Here is a 19561-nt window from a genome sequence, read left to right as displayed (position 1 = left end):
ATCTGTTAATGATGTATTGAACGCGGTGTATTTGGTATCTGAACGGGTAGCCATGTTTGTTTTGGGCCTGGAGTGTGTTAAACATTCATTGCGTACACTTTGATTTGGTAGGATTTGTGCTAATATTGTTCTAAACATTCGATCTCTAAATCTGTATACATTACTGGATCAGCAATGTATGTATTATGTAGGCATTCTATTCAATATTTAGCTTCTAAACAACTGTATAACCATTTTAACTCCATGTCAACTATAAAAATATAGAACCATCTTGGCTCTGTATCAATGATACATCCAGTCATGTTTACTCTTTATCAATGTTACATTCTCCGTTGCAGTCTCTAAACCTCACTCAAGTTTTAATTCAATATCTCTAATCTTATCAATTTTCAAATAGAATTTACAGAGTTCGTAGGCAAAAATTAATTCATTAAAAGAAAATTGTCAACCTCTTCAACCTCTAAAAAATTCACAAAGTTCAATACACTTGTGCTGTGTCCTACTTGTATTTCATCCTTCAAACTACGAATTAAGGAAGGTCGAAGAACCCCTGCTTAACCTCCTTCATCCCATCTGAAAAAATTCACAAAGTTCCATTCACTTGTGCTGCATTCTACTTGTAAGAACCTCCGAAAAAAAATATTTAAAAATTGTATTTGACCCCTGAAAGTATGCCACGATTTAGAAAAGGTTGAAGAACCACTGCTGGAAAACTTGATTCCCGCGGCCACGACAATCGATCCGCTGCTGGAAGGAATTCGTCCCCGTTGGTCTTGTAATAGGAATAAGGAAAAGTAATAAGCCAATGGATCGTTAATTTTTTTCCCTCTCCCGTCTGTAATGAGAACTCGAATGGTTCTGGCAGCTGCATAAGAAACGGAATCGCCGTTAAAGAGGACCACCGTTTCCCCGGGAGGGGGCCGGGGGTAGTTCGTGTTTGCCAGGAGCGATTATTCGATCGGTGGAAATGCAGCAGCTATTGTGATCTCGTTAACGATTCGAGTGACGTTCGAATATTAACGAGAGCGTCGTGACGCCGGGTCATTGTCGATTTTAACGACGCCCGCGTGCACGCCAAATTGTACATTCGCATCGATCGAATGACATCTGTTTCCCTTCCACATGTTTCGCCCTCCTCCTCCCCGCAAATCACGTTGTCTTATTATGGGAGCGGAACGATAATCGCGACGTGTCATTTCGTTTCGGTATATCACGCTATTTTAGCTTGTTAACAAATTGGGCGGTTTGAGTGAACGTGAGCCGACTGATTGGCGAGTCGTAATTGGGCAAAGGCATCCTTTGAGGCTACATGATCATTCGAAGAGGAAAACATTTTTGTTTAGATTGGAAATAATGAAAGACTACGAAGGAAAGAGATTTCGTTGAATTATTTATTTTCAATTTGAAGCAATATTTTTATTATTTTAAGTGTAATCGATTTCTAGACATGTTGAATAGAAGAATATATCATTTTACTGTAACAAAAGATTATCTAATATTGTCCTGGACAAGTTCAACTCAATAGCTGGCAGGATATCAGCATAACTGAATGAGCATCATCGAGTGCCTTCGCAATTTTCGTTCGAAAGTTTCCAGAGATTTCAAGTGTCTGGTCCACTAATGGCGTTACGAAATTCATTCAATTATAGACTGAAAAGTGGCCGCACTTCGGGTCAGCAGAAGTTATTGGTTTCTTCGAGCAACTTCGTTATCGACGTCAGGAGCAATCAACACCTCAATTCGGCACTAATCGCTCGATATTGGTTTTCTGTAATTCCAACCAAGTCCTTGTGTACCACTTTTCCTCGCTGGGGAGACAGAAAGAATTTATCTCATGTCTTGGAGACGTACAACTAGTTCCATTGCATTTTATTTTTCCTTCTGTACACGCTTTTAGGTTTACCAATAAAATAACAAACATAGATAACAGAAATCGACAGAATTTATTTCATAGGTGTATATAAAGAGTTGAAGCGAGCGGTGAAACTTTAGGAAATATTTTTTCTGCCAATATTGATAGGGTTTTCTTTCATAAATTATTGGCAAAGGAGAATATTTCCTAAAGCTTGGTCATCTACTTTAAGAATAATTATATATGCACATACATTAAAATAAAAAAAAATTGTTTATAAAAAGGAATTTGTATATACAATTTATGCTTTCAGTTTGTGTCCCTCTAATTAATATTTAATAAACGTCGATGGCCCAGAATTAAAATAAAAACACCCCACCTTCATGTTACATGGTTACCTCTTTATATATTCTTTCTGTTCAACAAAGTATTTCTGTATGCAACCCCTATTATTTTCGAAAAGGCACTAATTTGGTACTCTAAGGGTTAATCGTCGAGGGAAAGGTAGTTTGCGATGTCCTCTACGATGTTTGACACCCTCAGGTTTATCGTGACTCGAGATAAGGTTGGCGTCGATTTTACTGATCTCGTCTAACGTGTTCCCCCCTCATCGATTTTTCCCTGGGAAACTCCGCGATAAAGAGAACAGAAAATTTTATTATCTGCGCAATTTCGTACTCATCCCTCAGCTATATTTCTCGGCGCTTAACGTGCCTCGATAAAGTCGATCGCCGACGGAATTGTCCATAAAAAGGAAAGAGAACTTTACTTTCGAAAGGGAAGCAATCTATCGGAACTTTCGCGTTGTACTTTTCAGGGAACTTGGAGGTGTAATTATCGGATTGCTGAGACAGATGCCTTTGATGTTTCCAGGCTGGTTTGAAATGTTGTTCAATATTTTTCAAACTATAATTGTACAGGTTGTTGTATTCAAAACAATTATGGGAATGAATATAATCCGAACAGGTGTTGTTTGTTTCATGTAAACGTCTTGAATTTATTCGAATCAAGACTCTCGATGAAGCAACATGTATTCGAAACAAGTATTACGATGGATATATAATCTGAACAAGCTTTATCTTTTTCAAATAAACGTTTTGAATTGATTTGAATCAACTGTCACGATGTTTATATTCCACAAACTATGGTCATGTAAACTATCCTTATGTACATACATGACACAAAGTGTGTTTTAAAATTAATACATGTAAAATAACGTAATACTACAAAAACCATAGAAAGAAACCACCTTCGATATTTTTTTAAACTCATTCCACAGAGATCTACATCAGTTTCCTTTTGTATTTGTTCCAGCTGAACACGGAATGGGCACAAGTTGAAGTTATAAATCTAATCAACGATGGCAGCGGTCTTGGATTCGGAATTGTCGGTGGGCGCAGCACCGGCGTTGTCGTCAAGACAATCCTCCCCGGAGGCGTCGCAGATCGAGTAAGTTTTCTCAGCAATTTTTGCGCTATTCTACAGGGCGACCTCTGATACGCGACTTTACGCGAAAAACCGAGTAAAAAACGTAGAGGCTAGTTTTTTTCTGGGAGGTTTTGATTCGGAGATATTTGAATTTAAAAACACGCGAGGAGCGTGATGGGGCACATCTGCCCCGTTTGCGTTTACATTCGAATATTTGAAGAACGGAACCTCGTATAAAAAAAGTGGTTGCATGGTTTTTTCTTGTTTTTTTCATGAAAAATAAGTCTCTCGCCGCTTGACTGCGGATTTTATCCATTTATCAAGCATATTGATATAGGAAACACACGTGAAATATGCATAACGTACGTTGGATTATTATCCAATTATTGTAATGGTATTGTTAGTTCATTTTGCATATATTTATATAAATATACTTTTTGGGTATGTTTAGAATGTGTTTATATAATTAATGCATAAAATCCGCATTTATCACACATCGATCCTTTTTGAGACCTAATTCACTACATAAAACAAACAACTACACATTTAATTCTGTCATTTTTTACATCCTCTCATGTAAAATTGCTAATTACCAGAAATTCAAATTCCCAAACTAACGATGACCTATCCTCGATTCGTATTCGACGAACTGAACTCGATTACTCAGCAAACTCGTGCTCGCCGAATCGCGTTTATTTGTTACGTTCGCTGAAAATTCATGCAAAGGGAACCGAACGAACGCGTGGGAATTCGTGCATGGGCAGCCGGAAATCACGATTTCGATATGAAAAAACGTTGAGGGGAAAAAGAATACACACATTCGCACGCGCCCGGGAACAATAAAATACGGGCGAGAAATAACCGAGGCGCGCACGTTCGCTGGCTGGTCGTTCAATTTGCTAATTAAACATCGTCCGTTTGCACTGCGAATTGCAGGATAATCGGCTGCAGAGCGGGGACCATATATTGCAAATCGGCGATGTCAATTTGCGGGGAATGGGAAGTGAACAGGTTGCCGCGGTTCTGCGACAATCCGGCACACACGTGCGCCTCGTTGTCGCGCGACCTGTGGAACCAACTTCACCTGACTACCAGGTATGTACCATTCATCACTTTTCTACACATGACAAAAATTGCGCTATTTTATTAGAAAGAGAATTTATTGTATTGCGTGATAGAACAGTGAAGGGTTGTTAAGTGCCCTGATAATCGTTTGTTCGATAAGTGTCGCGCGGCTATCCCCCCTCCTTGGGAGTAATAATAGTCATGAGGTTGGTAATGTTGTTTGGCTTTGATAGGTTTGATCAATGAAAGAATTCTTCTGGTATTGTTTAATTTTAAAGATGATTGTTTTAAAAATGTAAATGAATCCTTTAAAAGTATGAAAGATATAACAAGAAAGTGCAGAGTAATAAGAACCAGTGACTTTTTTCTGCTATTTCAAAAGGGCAACCCTTGTTAATAACCTATCAAACTTGTCCTTTATCAATGTAGATTTATTCTGTCCACTAAAAACTCAATTCATTGCTATTATTCGGTATTACTTTATTCGTATTCAATTTTACTTCATGCATATTCAACGTTGCTCTATGAATATTAGACGTTTAAATTTGAAAACGGTACCTCAAACGCAATATTCAGTTTTTCCGCCCTATCATCATTTGCCTTGTTCTCCATCCAAGTTTTAATGGAATCGATTAATAAAAGTTTGCCCCCCCCCCTTCCCGCCCTGTAGAATTTATACGAGAACTCACGATTAAATATTATTATGGACAAAAGGGATCGCCACACTTGTCCCCCTTCCTTGATTATTATTTGCTCGGCTTCTTGCCTTCCGAAGTGCTAATGGAATCGGTTAATCGAGTTTCCACTTAATTAAATTGAACCAGAGTGGTGTCATTAAATTATCGGGTAAGGTCTGTTTGTACAGTAAATACGTTATAATTGATCGCCCTACGGGCCATGTATCTGGCGAATTCATAAGCATTTTTCAAGATTGATCAAAAAAGGAAGTCAAAATATTGTCTTTTAATCATGCATATATTCCTCGGCCAACAATTACCAGTGCTAGCGTTTCATTCCCCAGCACTTGATAAATCAAAAATTCAAAATTCAGAAATTATTTCATGAACATTCCCATCCCTTTGAAGGGGGAGAGACACTCAGTCACTTCCTGTGATTGGAAACATTAGCCAGGTAGGTGCAAGGGTGGTAATCCCCTCATCTTTCGAGGTGGACAACATTAAAAATAAAACAGAAGAACTAATAAATAAAAGTTTCTTAAATAAATGGTATTCTTCCTTTTGTTATTGTGTTTTATTGCTCCTCTCCTTTACGTCCATGGACCTCCCTCTCCTATGAAAAAAGTTGAATTCAGAAAGTTGACCACACCTTTCATTTGGATACGTCCATGACTGTAAGTATAAATTATTGACAACGTTAAATTTCTCCTTGAGATGATTATGAAAAGGAGTAAACTAAGAGTCACAGTCACCTCGAAGGACAAACTGGGGGCCTAGAGATACAATTTCAAAAGCTCAGTGTTTCTGAGCCATGCACCCCCAACAGTAGAACCCTCCCCTTTGTATTTTCAAGGATTCTCCCGGTTAAAGAAACCATTCCGCCCATATTTCTCCATTATGTTCATCTACCCTTCCAGAAACTTGGTCCATTATGAAACTTTCGTATCGCCGTTGGCATTGGAGTCACGATATACACTGTCTAGCTAGCTTATCCTAGAATCCGATAATTATTGGCGATGTTCACGGACGAAGAATTCGTGCATGACGAAAGTAAAAAATCAGATACGGATTCCAAATGGATGGTGGGTTTCAGGCACTCGGTAGCCACGCTCCTATCGTACCTACGAAGATTCTCGGCGACCCGGATGAGCTGGATCGCCACCTGGTGCACAGCGTGCCGGAGACGTATAACATACGTCACGTGCAGAGCGATACGGCATACGACAACGGCTACATGTACTCGCAGGAATCCGACGTCGAGATGCATGTGAGTTTCTCAAACATTTTAACGTCTGTGGGCGCCGAGGCGAATATTTACTGTCGACCAGGTTCAGGGATAGAAAGGTTTTATATCCAAATCTGGCGAATAAAATCGAACTCGTGGAAACGAGTCAAGTATTGGCAGTTTTATAGGCTTGAATAATTATTTTTATTTTGTTCGTGTTCCTCGTTATTTTCATAATTATTTTCATGTTTCCTAGTTTGATTTAGAGTCACGTTTGGACCCTGCAAATGTGGGAATTTAATTCATTAAATTAACATGCAGGTAGAGTTTAGTTGGTTTACATACGAGGGAGGTTTTTTAAAGTCAGATGTAAAAGGATTTATGTAATTAATGTATAACGAGAATTTTCTGAGCTTAAATGTAGAATGAATTTAATAAATTAATACGTAGTAAGAACTTCCTAAGTGGACATATAAAACGAATTTATTGAATTAATATATAGGACGAATGCATTAAATTACCATTTAATAATCGTACATATAACAAGAATTTATTAAATTAATATACATACAAAATTTATTAAACTACAATTTAACAGTCATACATATAACGGGAATTAACTAAATTAATCTATAAAGACAATGAAGGCTTGGAAGCACAAAGTTTCTGTTGGACCATTTTTGCCATTCTCCACTCGATGTTACAATAATTTTATCGTAACTTGTTGATGAAACTGTTTGTCGAAGACGTTCTCGGTTCGTAGGCGAGACCTGGTCTCATCATGGACGTAGTACGCAATCCAATGCCAATTGGAGCGATCCCAGTGATACCGGCGGTCCCAGTGCAGATCCCTGAGCTGCCTGTTCTCACCATGGACACCATCGACGTTAATTCACTGCCAGAAATGGAACGCTTTACCGTCGAGCTTAAGAAGGACATTTACGGCCTTGGGATCACTATTGCTGGATACGTTTGCGAAAAGGGTAATCCATGCGCCATTTATCAGTGTCAGCTAAAACTCGAAGCTCAGACTAACTCAAACTGCAACTTTCCATTGGCTTTTGTACTAAGCTGAAACTTTGAATGAATCCTAACTTGTGGGATGTTTTTTCGTATTTTTATTTAAATTACTATCATCGTGTTCTAATTCGAGTGTTTTTTTTTTTTTTTGCAGAGGAGTTGTCGGGTATTTTCGTAAAAAGCATCAGCGAGGGTAGCGCGGCCGATTTGAGCAACAAGATCCAGATCAACGATAGAATAGTGGAGGTAGACGGCCATTCTTTACAGGGTTACTCGAATCACGAGGCTGTCGAAGTTTTAAGGCGCACCGGGCAAACGGTAGTTTTATGCCTGGAGAGATATTTACGTGGACCAAAGTACGAGCAGCTTCAACAGGCAATTGCGGCCAGCGAACTGAGACTACCTCAGCCCAGCTCGCCATCGATAACAAGTCTACCAAGCTTTCCCATTAGTGCTGTGAGTTTCCCTCGTTTATTCGAACCGTAGACAGCCTCCATTTTTCAATATTAAACTTCGAGAGTATACGTCATCCGACTTTGTTAACCCTTAAATGGACGATTTTTTTTTCCTAGTTGTCAAAATTACAAAAAAATAAAAGAAGGTCAATTTTATCTGTGATGTTTAGTATGTTGTTTAAAAACAACATTGTCCATTTAAGGGTTAAAAGAATAAATTAACGAGGTAGGAAGTAATAGTCCATGGAAGAAGTTAAGTTGGTAACATAATATAGTCTCCAATAATAAATCTGATTTAATGGAAGAGTCTACAGTATGTAAAATAATTAAGTACTGAGATTTGTTCGTCAAGCTGAGCTTCCTAAATAACATATTCTGCTGTTCCATTATTCTTCGTATCGTCTGCATATTTATGATAATTAGAGAAATAGCTTAATAGGTCAGGATAGTGATCCCTGTACCCTGATTAACTCAATTCGCGTCCATTATTATATGGTCTACTGCTCTGTTACAGGATGGAGAAACTACTACCGAGATAGAACCGGAAGGCGAGTCACACACAACCGTAGACAGCGCTGTCCTCCAAGAAGGTGAACGTGAAAGGGCCTCCGAAGAACTGGATGATGCAGCTAACGTGGAGGCTCTATTGAGCGATCCATCCAGCGAGCTGACGCCACAAATTCGGGCCGCGATCAAGTCCAAGTGGCAGAAGATCGTTGGTCCAGACACGGAAATTGTGGTACGTAACAAAAATTTATAATTTTGTCATTTATACAATGTTTTGTAAATAACTCTCTATGGTCTAGCTATACTATCTGTTAAAATCCTTATTCACGTCATGTTGACAAACTCTATTGTCTGACTAGTAAAAGTAGGAGTTCTATGTGACAATACTTGTAGGATTCTATTTGTCAACTTTATTCAATGACGTTATGCTAAACTGCAGAGGGTTAATTAACAACTATCATTTGCATTTGAGTACAGAAATAAAGGGCGTTTCCTTTGTCTTTGAGCAGGTGGCACAGCTGAAGAAGTTCGCAGAGGGTAGCGGTCTTGGGATCAGTTTGGAAGGGACGGTGGACGTGGAGAACGGCCAGGAAGTGAGACCTCATCATTACATACGATCGATACTTCCGGAGGGACCTGTAGGACAGAATGGAACGCTGCGTTCAGGGGACGAATTGCTAGAGGTACCATCTTGTTTGTCAAGTTGAAGAATCTTGTCTCCACTTAAACGTGGTTACCATCGAAATTAACGCCTCCGGCACTTTGATGCTAACTTAAAGTTTGACAACAGCTTACTCCGCTGACGGCTAAATATACATTAATATTCATTCCAGTCTGGAGTAGCCAGCAGAGCAACTCTACATAGAGATTTCTATTTACATAAATTGAATCACTTTGAAACAATATGTTAACTGATACTGACTCTATTAAATATTCAAAACAATCCCCAGCAAGAGGATTTATAGACTACATGTCCTGTTGTGCCGGAGGGGTTAACTTTTTTAGAAGGTTTACTTATTAAAAATTTTCTTTTGTTTTTCCCCAAGGTGAACGGATATCGGTTGCTCGGTATTAATCATATGGAAGTAGTTAGCGTGTTAAAAGAATTACCTATACACGTTCGTATGGTTTGCGGGAGGAACATCGCGTCGCAAGATCCTCTCTGCCCCATCGATACTGCTCAACATCAGGCTGCGTTCCAGACCAGAGTAAGACATCGAATACTCTGCGAGTGAGTAACGCGAGTCGATGTCGAGTCTAACCACGCAATGTTTATTTTGTAGAGCATTCTTGGAGGATCTCTGCAAAATTTATTGCCAACTATGGATCGTCTGGTGAAGGCCAAGTCCGATGGTTCGCTGGCCTCGACGACGACCACGGCCACCGTGACCGACGCCAGCTTGAACAAGATGAAATCACGTTCTCTGGAACCGTTGACTGGCCTTGCGATGTGGAGCTCCGAGCCGCAAATCATCGAATTGGTAAAAGGAGAGCGGGGCCTTGGGTTCTCCATTTTGGATTATCAGGTATTACCTAAACATCAACTCCGCATTATTAACCATTTGATACCTGGAATCATTTATGCCGTACTAATATTATTGTTGAACATACCCAAAGCCATAATTAGGGAGCAACGTTGCAAAATTATGGAGACTAGAGTTATTAACTTCCCGATTTATAGGGGTTATTGTATTTTTTTAAATTTCGGATCATCGTTTCAGTTTCTGGACATAGATAATCCAGAGGAAGAATTTAATCAGCATTCAAAACAATATTCACCCTGCCATCTCCAGTCCTACATTCTACCATCCAATGACTTTTTACTGATCACTAGTCTGTCAATTATGTCTAACCTCAAATGAAGTATCGAAACATTGAGGAAGATTAAATATTTAAATTAGACTCGTAGTTGTATAAAGAATACTTTGATTGGAAGTGTTCGCCGCCCAGAGCATAGTCACTTAGCAGCAGTAGTTGAGACGCGATAGTTCACCTGAAGCACGAAACAACTTTGCTCGGTTGCAGGATCCAATGAACCCCAACGAGACTGTGATAGTAATAAGATCCCTGGTGCCTGGAGGTGTGGCCCAGGTGGACGGGCAACTGATACCAGGCGATCGCCTTTTGTTCGTCAACGATATCGCTCTGGAGAACGCGACCTTGGACCAGGCGGTGCAAGCACTGAAGGGAGCCCCGAAGGGCACCGTTCGCATCGGCGTGGCCAAGCCGTTGCCAATACCCGACAGTATTGTCCAGGTGAGCGATCAGGACGATCGGATCGAACCGACCAGTGATAGGGATAACGAGACGACCATGTGCTCGATTATGGATAGCCACAAACAGAGGCGAGAATATTTCAGGGAGCGTAAAGTGAACGTAATCGAGCCGCCCCATCACATGGATTTGATCGAGGGATTGAAGCACCAGCATAATCTTGTTAAATCCGAGAGTTTCTAAAGTGTCCAAGTTTATTTAGATAAAAAAAGAATGAAATCGTTCAAGAGCACACAGTTTTCCGAGATTATTCAGCCTCTGTTGGACAATATACATATATATATAAATATATGTGTTCCGCGAACCCGCGTGTCTTCGAGACGATCGACTATTCACGGCAACGTTTCATGATCGATCGATTGTTTCATTGATTAGGGCTCGTGTGTGTGTGTGTATGTTGATTTTTTTTGTTTGTTTTTTCTAGACCTCCAAATAGCGAAGACAATTTTTAAGCTTTCTCGCTTAGTTTCTAGGATCACGCGACCGTCACAGCGCAACGACACGTTGCGCGATTTTTCCGGCAACATTCCGTTCATTGACTTCCTGATACTTTGAAATGATACTCCGTTACGCTGTCCGGGACCGTCGAGTGATGATTCTATTCGCTGAACAGCTGATCCGCTCGCGACGAAACTCAGTGCTCAAATAGTTTTTATCGAATCGTTAAAAGTATTCATTGAAAGGGAGTCGACCTGGTTTTTCGATGCAGGGTCACGATCATTTTGTATTCGTGAGATTCCGGCATCGTTCTTTTTGATACGAGCTCGAAGTGAAGAGTATTAACCAGGGAAGGAAACAGTAAATTATTTTTAATCCTGTCAGAACTTGTGCTTTTTCTTTTGAAAGGTATCTGTTTCTGCATGAATTTTATGGGAACAAACTTTTACTTCGAAAACTTTTTTGGAGGTTGTTCCCGTGAAACAGGTATTTTGGAACTCTTATAATCGAAGTTCCAAGGTGATAGCCATTTTAGACGAAACTATACAAATATTTTAGCCAATAGTATTTTACCTAACAAACACAAGACTTTCAAAGTACTTTCAAGGTACTTTCAAGGTGTATTACTTCTCAAGTGATTGAGAACTTTTGTGATCTGACCGTCTTATTCAAAAACTTTTATTTCTGTTTCATATAAATTTTATTCCATAACTTTTATTTAGCCATTCTCATTGAAACTTATATTACGAGAACTTTTATTATAGAAATTTCGTTGTATCTGTTTCAATGGACTAATTGAAAAGTTTCGCAACTGTTTCGACCCCTGGTATTAAACGCCTTAGTATTATCGTCGAATCACGCAGGCCTGATATAGCTTCAGTATAGCTTTACTGAATTACATTAAAGTTTATATTGTTTTCTGTTAACACGCCTCCGTTCACCTCGCAACAATTTTTGAAATTTTATTTATGGTTATGCCACAGGATTGCTCGTTGTTCTTTGCACAGAGAAATACATAAGACTGCATCTTACCGATCAGCGTGAACTACAACGCGGTCCATTAGTAGATAGACGTTTGGTAACCTTTGGGAATCTTACTTATTTTTACTTCGATCTTTGGGATTATATATGCGACTATTTTAGGAGTAAAAATGATAATTATAGCACAACGAAGGTAATATCTTCCTTTACAAATCGGAATAAAAATTTTACACCGTCTATGAGTTAAGAATAAATAGGGTGCCGTACACGTTGTTTTTATTTTGTTTAACATTATCCATGAAAACCCTCATCCCTTTCATATTTTCTATGTGTCATACTAATTTATTTTATGTTTACCTGCACTGTTATTTTATGTACACCTGCGTTTTCTGTTTGTTAATTATTTTGTATAATTCATGTTCTTTTCATTTGTGTTTTAACAGTTGGTGTCCGATCACACTTTCTTCGAATAAGATTATTCTGGATCAATTGTTTAAATAATCGTAACTTTGCTGTATTCGAACCAGATGTATTCGTTATTCGAGGGGCCTCAGCGACGAATAAACATGGATGTTCCTCCTTTATTCGTCAATTCGCTCGAATGAAAATTTATTCGTACCTTTATTCGAAGTAAAATTTATTGGAAATTTCATTCGAGCGACGCCCAGATCTGGTTTCAATACAACATCCTAACTGATCAAATACGCGTCGACTTGGACCCGAGGTGTCCGAGTCTTATCGATCGTCGAACGAAGACTCTCTTTAGGCCGTGGACTAAGCTTAGATAACAGTGTTATCGGAGCACGGTAAATTGTCGGGAAGAAGAGATGGTAAACGAAGTCGCGTTCCCCTGCGAACGTGACCAGTGTGCGAATCCAAATCTAAAATGTTAAACCCCGACGTGACCGGTCCATCCGTGTGTCAGAGAAAAGAGAAGAGAACGAAAGGGTACGCGCGAAAACACGTGAATGGATAATAAAATACGAATAAAAAAATATATACACTGCGATTCGATTAACGCGGATGGGTTTTAGAAATGCCAACCATCGGACGAAGTAAGTACTGAACAAAACGATTGTAATAGTGAATGAAAGTTGCCTGGTAGAGTAGCTGAACAGAACGAACGGTATTTTGCATTCGACTGACTCTATTCTCACCATTTCTTCGACCTGTCCGAAGCTCACGACGGTGACACACTCGTACGCATACACACAAAAGTCACGGACACATACACACAGACATGTACACGCTACAAAACGCAACTGTCTTAGAGATCTTTGTTTTAGCAAGTTGCATTCATTTGATGAATTTTTTTTTGTTTCCACGTACAGTGATTCTCACTTTCGAGTGACGAATTCACTTGAAAGCGGGGTAGGCTGCGACCCTTGGCTCAGCCTCTGGTTCATGGATCTAGAATGTGAATGAAAGGGCAACATCGAGACTGTGGGTGGCGTTATGGATCAGTAGTTGAAAATACAGTTTGGTGAGGTTTTTATGATCAAAATGAATCCAAACACGACCCTATTTGATTTTAATCACTTTTTAGAAATTTCCAATTAAAAATAGTTCGACTAAAGTATCGAAGTTACAAGTTTATTTTGACATTCCATTTAATTTGGATTTACAGAAATTATTTTCAAGAAGATCTACTGTTCGTGCGCCAGAAGAATTACCACATGCATTCTTCTCGCGCCCCAACAGTGCATATCAGTCGAAAGCGTTAGAACTTCAATAAAATTTCGTTAAAAGCAGTCACATGAAAGCGGGGAATTACTGTACCACATTTGCCGTTTGTCTCTTTACCAGGGTAGGGGTGAGGCTGAGGGTGACGGGGAGGAGAGTGAAAGGAACTGCGTGGCTGGGAATAACTTTCGAAGGAAAAGCGTCCGTCTAGAATAAAAACGAAAAAAAAGAGAGAAAAAGGTTCTCGAAGAGATTGGAACTATCGTTTGGAGGGGTGAGAGTTGGGGGAGTGAAAGCAATAGGGGAACAAACGTGTCGAGACAGTACGAATAGGGGGCGAAGGGATATAATTGAATTTATAAAAAAAAAAATATATATATATCTAAAGGCAAAAACACGTGTTAAGGAAGAGGCAAGTAGAAAGAAGAAAGTTCACCAGATTTTTCTCTCCCACCCCTGAGACCCTGCCCCCGTCCGCCCTCACTGCTTCTCTTTGTCTCTGTTTTTATGTATCGCCTATTATCATTTTCTGTTCGATTCTCTCTTAACGAATCTAACGATATGTCACAGCTCGTATGTGAACCTTTTCACCTTTTTGTAGAGGTCTACTACCATTCTACTACTGTCTACTACTCACTGGCACCTTTCTTCACTATTATCAAGAGGCTCCCATGTCCGGGGATCGATACGTGTACGTTATACCACTACTTAACACGGGGGACACGTTTATACCTGAAACTACTACTCTTCTCGACTACCCAACCACCCCTGAATACTCGAAACGAGCAAACGGATGGTATAAGCCTTTCCTCGATGGTAGCCGCTGGATAACTGCCCGCAAGTTACGTAACAACAATCGATTCTCCCGCAGGCTTCCTTTTTTCTATTTCATCACCTCGCGTGTACGTGTACTTTTTTACTTTTTCAAATACATGTTAATATACACGTATGTACACATCAGCATAGCTGTGTATATATATGTATGGTTTACCTTTAAACCGGAGTCTCGAAGGCACGCGATTAATCACTGTCGTTACTGTTCACAATCGTCATCGTCATCCTCGTTATTGTTCGTATCGATGAGTCTTAAAAATCCCGTTGCTTTCGTCGCAGGCCGATGACTTTCGTTAATGTGACCGAGTCGTATGGGTGGGGACGGCCCAACGGTGGCCTTGAGCGACCAGTTGAGTTTGAATCGACTCGGTTGGGTAGAACACGATTCTGACAGACTTATTAGAAGGTTGATACTTCTCTTTTCACTATTACTTAGTTTGTACTTTGTTTAACTTTGTGGAGATTACAAGTTATTACTTGTATTAGGTTTAGTTATTTTCGTAAAAGGGATTTATTTAAATAAAATATAATGGTTTCTTTTAGGCTATAAACAAATCATTCTGTTGCAAGTGAAAGCGTATGTATCTTTTGGCTGATACATATTAAGTAGATTCCAACAGAGAATTATTGATGAATCCACATTAATTTAAAACTCATTGAAAATCTGAATAATTTAGTGTTCTACCTAACTAACCATAGTCATCGCCGTAACTGCTGCCATTAACACTTCGTCTTGCTCATACATATTGAAATATATCTTCCATTCATAATATCTCGCAAAAAGCATCTATATCGTCACATCGATAAGAACAATAATAACTCTTCCGCTAAGAATAGTTGAATGCAATCGCGGTGATCTACCGTGCAACACGTGCTAGCAAAACGTGAATTCACGTTGGTTGCGCTATAGATAGAGCCGTCGGACGAAGAAAGTTTCAGATTTCCTCGAAATACCTCTTCCTCCCTTCGAACTCGACAAACTAAAATTCCAGATCACGTAAAATCTTTCAAATTTATGCCGTTGAACGCTCAACCGGAAGTCTTAAGCGTTCAACTCTAAAACTGGGTGTCCAAATTGATTACGAGCACGCCCCCAACGCCAGAGACACTGCGGGAGTAAATTGGAAAACTTGAAACTATTCTTCGTCGGTTTTATCCTCGACCAGAGGCAAGGCAAAGTCGTGTTTCAGCTTTGAATCGAGTTTCCACGGCGGCGAAATGTATCACGACGCCCCTTGCTTTTATCAACGTCGTCAACTTTCCAAACGCAGCCCCGAAATTTGCCTCGCCGCTCGGTACATCACTTTGAGCTCTCGTTGCAACATCTACTTACACGAGCATGAATCATTTACTAGAAAAGGGGAATATCAAGCGGTGGCGTATGAAGTTTCGAGTTGCCTCGAATATTTAGAGGACGTACCAGAAGCGGAAAGTCGATTTAGTGTGCTCTTCAGACCTCGACTGGTAGGACTAACTTTTGGCTGGCATGCGGTCAAAGGTGACCCACATTGATCCGTCAGTACCCACGAGGGAAACTCAATTTTTAGGACTAGTAAGATGAATTTAGTTTCTTTTTTTACTAGCAAGCTTTCTGTGGTAATTTTGTATTTTATTGATTGTGGGGTCGAAGTGATTCACATTTAATTTTCAGAACTCACGAGGGAAGTTCAATTCTAGAACTATTAAGATGGATTTATTTTTTATTGCAAGTCTTCTACAGTAATTTTATCATTTTTTGTTTGTAGGTTCGAGTGACCCACAGTGATCTTTCAAAAATAACGAATAGTTGAATTTTTATTTCATTAATTTAAAACTCCTCGTCTTGGAGATTTTTCAAGTTAAATTTATTCTTCAGTGTACCTACATTTATTTTTCATTACTTCAAACTATGCACATATATTTTCTCTTATTGTCTAACTCAGCTTTATTGAGAAAGTTGTTTCAGCTCGATCAATTATATTAATTTTTTTGATGAATCATATTTATCAGAAAGTAGGTCGTCGACCTAATCTTGAGTGGAAAATTCCAAATGGAAAACTCTTGGAGAAGGTCAGGGTTCATACCCCCGGAAGCCTCGAGTGCTACCAGTTGTAAGAACCCGGTCAGCGCAATCCTCGAATATCTCATTATACTTCATCCTATCAGTCGAGGGTTTAATTTCGTTCTCGCGTTGGCGTCGTTTTGACATCGAACGCTATTCCCCGTTTCCGCTAAACGATTCGAGCCCGGTGCAAAAGCATCTCTAGCGTCTAACACGTTAGCGCTTGTTTCTTGGTAGAGATCAGAGATGAGCAAAATTTTCATTATATAGCAGTTTGTTTGCGTTACATTTTTACTCGTTCATTCGTTCTATCAATCAACCTGAAATTTCTATTCAACGAGTGGAGAATACAAATTTCCATATGTTTTTATCGCTTCCAATATTCCAAACGTTTATTTAGATAAAACTTTTGCTCATCTCTGGTAGAGATTAGAGGGAATGCTCCGCGTGGAATGCGTACGGCCGATCACACGGTACTAGCCATTGTTTTTAATCGGGACCGTTATGCACGATGTTTCATAATTCCTGGTACAATCGAGAGTAGACTGATTTCTTGTCAAAAAATGAGTCGAAAATGTAGAAGAAAGTTTTTTGATGAGAAGCTTCCTTTCTGAGATCATTGACTTCAAATACGCATGGGGAGCGTCGATTGAAATACAATTCACTTAATAAATCTTATTCCACGGATTATTCATGAATCTTATTACAGAGTACATTAACTTACTAACAGAAACTTGGTTTTCAAATTAATATATTCAAATTTATTTTTTTAAGAAATCCGAACGATCAAGTGCCTACGTACCCCAAATATTTTTAAATTCAATTATCTCGCCAACGGAGCCCGATAGAAAAAAATTGCAACCTACATTTTCAACTCATTTTTAGACGAAGAATCGTCCCCTCTCGCTTTTACCACAGATTACGCAACACCTTGTATAGCGTCGGTCTTTGCACGCGTTCCCGCTACTAATTCGGCAATTTTATTTTCATTTTCAGGGCAATGCTTAAACGTCCGCACCGGGACCGTTTGCGAAGCAAGTTCGATCAATTTGCCGCAGTTAACCGACCAAAGAACGAACAATCGAACGAAAAGCGAATAGAGAAAAAAAAAATATTGAAAGATACACACGATGTGCACGTCTATGACCGTTTTATTAATAACAATGATATTCATATCCGAAAGCAATGACCAATCATGATGTAATATTATACATGAGTGTTTTCTTTTGCCTAAACGTGTTCTTCGTATGAAACACCCTCCACGTTTCCCATTTTTTATCGTTTCAGCCTTATCATGCGTTATCGGCGAGGCTTACCTTGCCTGATCGAATATTTTCCAACGGACTGTAGGAAAATGCCTTTTTATTTTCCACTGGAGCTCCCGTAGAAAATGGATTTTTATTTTTCAGTGGAGCATTCTTGTAATATTTTCCACGCGCCGTAAAAGTGAATAGAAAATTTAAAAAATCGATACGTTAATCTATCAAATCGTGATTCGACATTCATCTATCATTATATTTGTTTTATCCTTATATTATTATAATTATTTCTCTCTCATTAATCACTTTCGTTGTATTGTTTAGTATCCATAATTTTTGATGGATTTCTGTTTAGGAATAAGTAGAAGTATCAGTTTATTTATCAACAAGACAATCGATTTCGCAATTTTTACATCGAAGGATGTATTTTGCGAATAGGTAAGTTTTCAAGTTCATACTGTTTGAAGCGATATATCGATTCGGCGACTTTCATATCGTCTTTGAGACGTATCACCAGAATGTAGGAAGTACGAAAGTTTTTATTTCTCTGTGATATTAAATTGAATGTTCAATACTCAATTTAATATTAAACAGAAAAATTAGTTTTAAATTTATTCTGAATTTTCAAGGCGCCCCCGTGGAGGTGCAGCCCCTCGATATTTTTTTAGAGGCTTCGACAGCCAATTCGCGCGCGTCATACTTCCTCCCGAATTTTCGCCGCGCGATTTTGCTCGCACTTTTCGGTAATCTATTTGTCAAATTTGAGCTGGATCGAAGCACTCGACGGAAAGGTGAGGATAAAAACGAACGAGTCGTTTGACTCGCGAAAACGCTTACTTGTCTAATGAAACATTAATGCTTTTTGTCTTACATAACGGGATGTCGACTTCCATCAAGACAAAAAATTCGGATCTTGGACGAAAGACTGAAGTGTGTTTATCGAAAGAGTTTTTCAGTAGGCGATACACCCCTTTGAACCTGCTGTCTTCTCGCTGAAACATTATTTAACTCTTTGTCTGCTACATAAAAGTCCTCACAACTATCAAAATTTTTATTTAGGAATTTTCTAGAATTTACTATATTGAAAGTAGTGTTTTTAGTACTTTTACATGTTTATATTTGCTGTAATACACGATCAAGTGAATAGATAATAATAAATTAATTATATTTAGTGCCTGGCGTCGAAGGGTTAAAAATGGAGAGTCTTTCAACTACACCCTGTATACTTTGTACATACAATATCGCTTTCAACGTGTTGTACTTTTTATCAAATACACTGCCCAAAGTATTTTATTTTAGTTTTTTATTTTATAACAAAGTATACGTCAGATGATCAAGTTAAAAGGGATACCAGATACAACTTTTTGGCTTTCGTTGACAATTCTGACTTATTTTTTAATTTTTTCATATATTTCTAGGTACCATTAATGCAGATAAACATTGTGAAATTAATTTCAATGAGGGTTTTGCTATCACTGATTAATTCAGCAGTGAGAAGGTTAATTAACTGTTTGAAAAAGTCGACAGTGAAAGTAGCTGTGATTGGCTATCCATGCACTTCGTATGCTAGTGATTGAGTACACAAATATGTCGTCAGTGTATGTTATCATCAGCACTAATTACCACTGGACATATATATATTTATCCTTCTATTTTGTCGCTAGTTAAGAAATTGGACGATTTTTTACAAGTTTCATGATCCTTTATTCGAATATTGAGTCGAACCATAAACAACGCAGTAGAATCGTCTACATTGGTGTAATACATATCGAGTGAAGATGTGAGAAAGATGAAAACGATGTAGTGAAAATAGCTATGTAAA

The 19561-nt window shown here is 38.8% G+C and overlaps 1 protein-coding gene and 1 long non-coding RNA gene across 4 annotated transcripts in view; one reads left to right on the top strand and one right to left on the bottom strand.

Annotated features, from left to right (window-relative positions):
* Positions 1 to 19561, top strand: part of LOC128874133 (multiple PDZ domain protein-like) — a 107577-nt gene that overhangs the window by 48319 nt on the left and 39697 nt on the right. For all 3 annotated transcript variants that reach the window (XR_008456581.1, XM_054118495.1, XM_054118496.1), the window contains 10 exons: positions 3167 to 3301; positions 4217 to 4375; positions 6116 to 6289; positions 7011 to 7230; positions 7422 to 7723; positions 8237 to 8461; positions 8739 to 8912; positions 9276 to 9437; positions 9513 to 9755; positions 10255 to 10485. Coding sequence is in view for 2 of the 3 variants with exons in the window: in XM_054118495.1 (XP_053974470.1) it covers positions 3167 to 3301; positions 4217 to 4375; positions 6116 to 6289; positions 7011 to 7230; positions 7422 to 7723; positions 8237 to 8461; positions 8739 to 8912; positions 9276 to 9437; positions 9513 to 9755; positions 10255 to 10485 (2025 nt within the window). In the remaining variant the exon portion in view is untranslated. The remainder of the gene's footprint in view (positions 1 to 3166; positions 3302 to 4216; positions 4376 to 6115; positions 6290 to 7010; positions 7231 to 7421; positions 7724 to 8236; positions 8462 to 8738; positions 8913 to 9275; positions 9438 to 9512; positions 9756 to 10254; positions 10486 to 19561) is intronic.
* On the bottom strand, positions 9624 to 14344 carry LOC128874144 (uncharacterized). The gene is made up of 3 exons (XR_008456583.1): positions 14243 to 14344; positions 9841 to 10222; positions 9624 to 9762 (listed from the first exon to the last, which is right to left on the bottom strand). It is a non-coding gene; the product is annotated as an uncharacterized LOC128874144 (long non-coding RNA).

The sequence above is a fragment of the Hylaeus volcanicus genome, chromosome 3 (genome assembly GCF_026283585.1).
Source record: "Hylaeus volcanicus isolate JK05 chromosome 3, UHH_iyHylVolc1.0_haploid, whole genome shotgun sequence".
Classification (NCBI taxonomy): Eukaryota; Metazoa; Arthropoda; class Insecta; order Hymenoptera; family Colletidae; genus Hylaeus; species Hylaeus volcanicus.
This window is presented reverse-complemented; position numbering and strand designations above follow the sequence as displayed.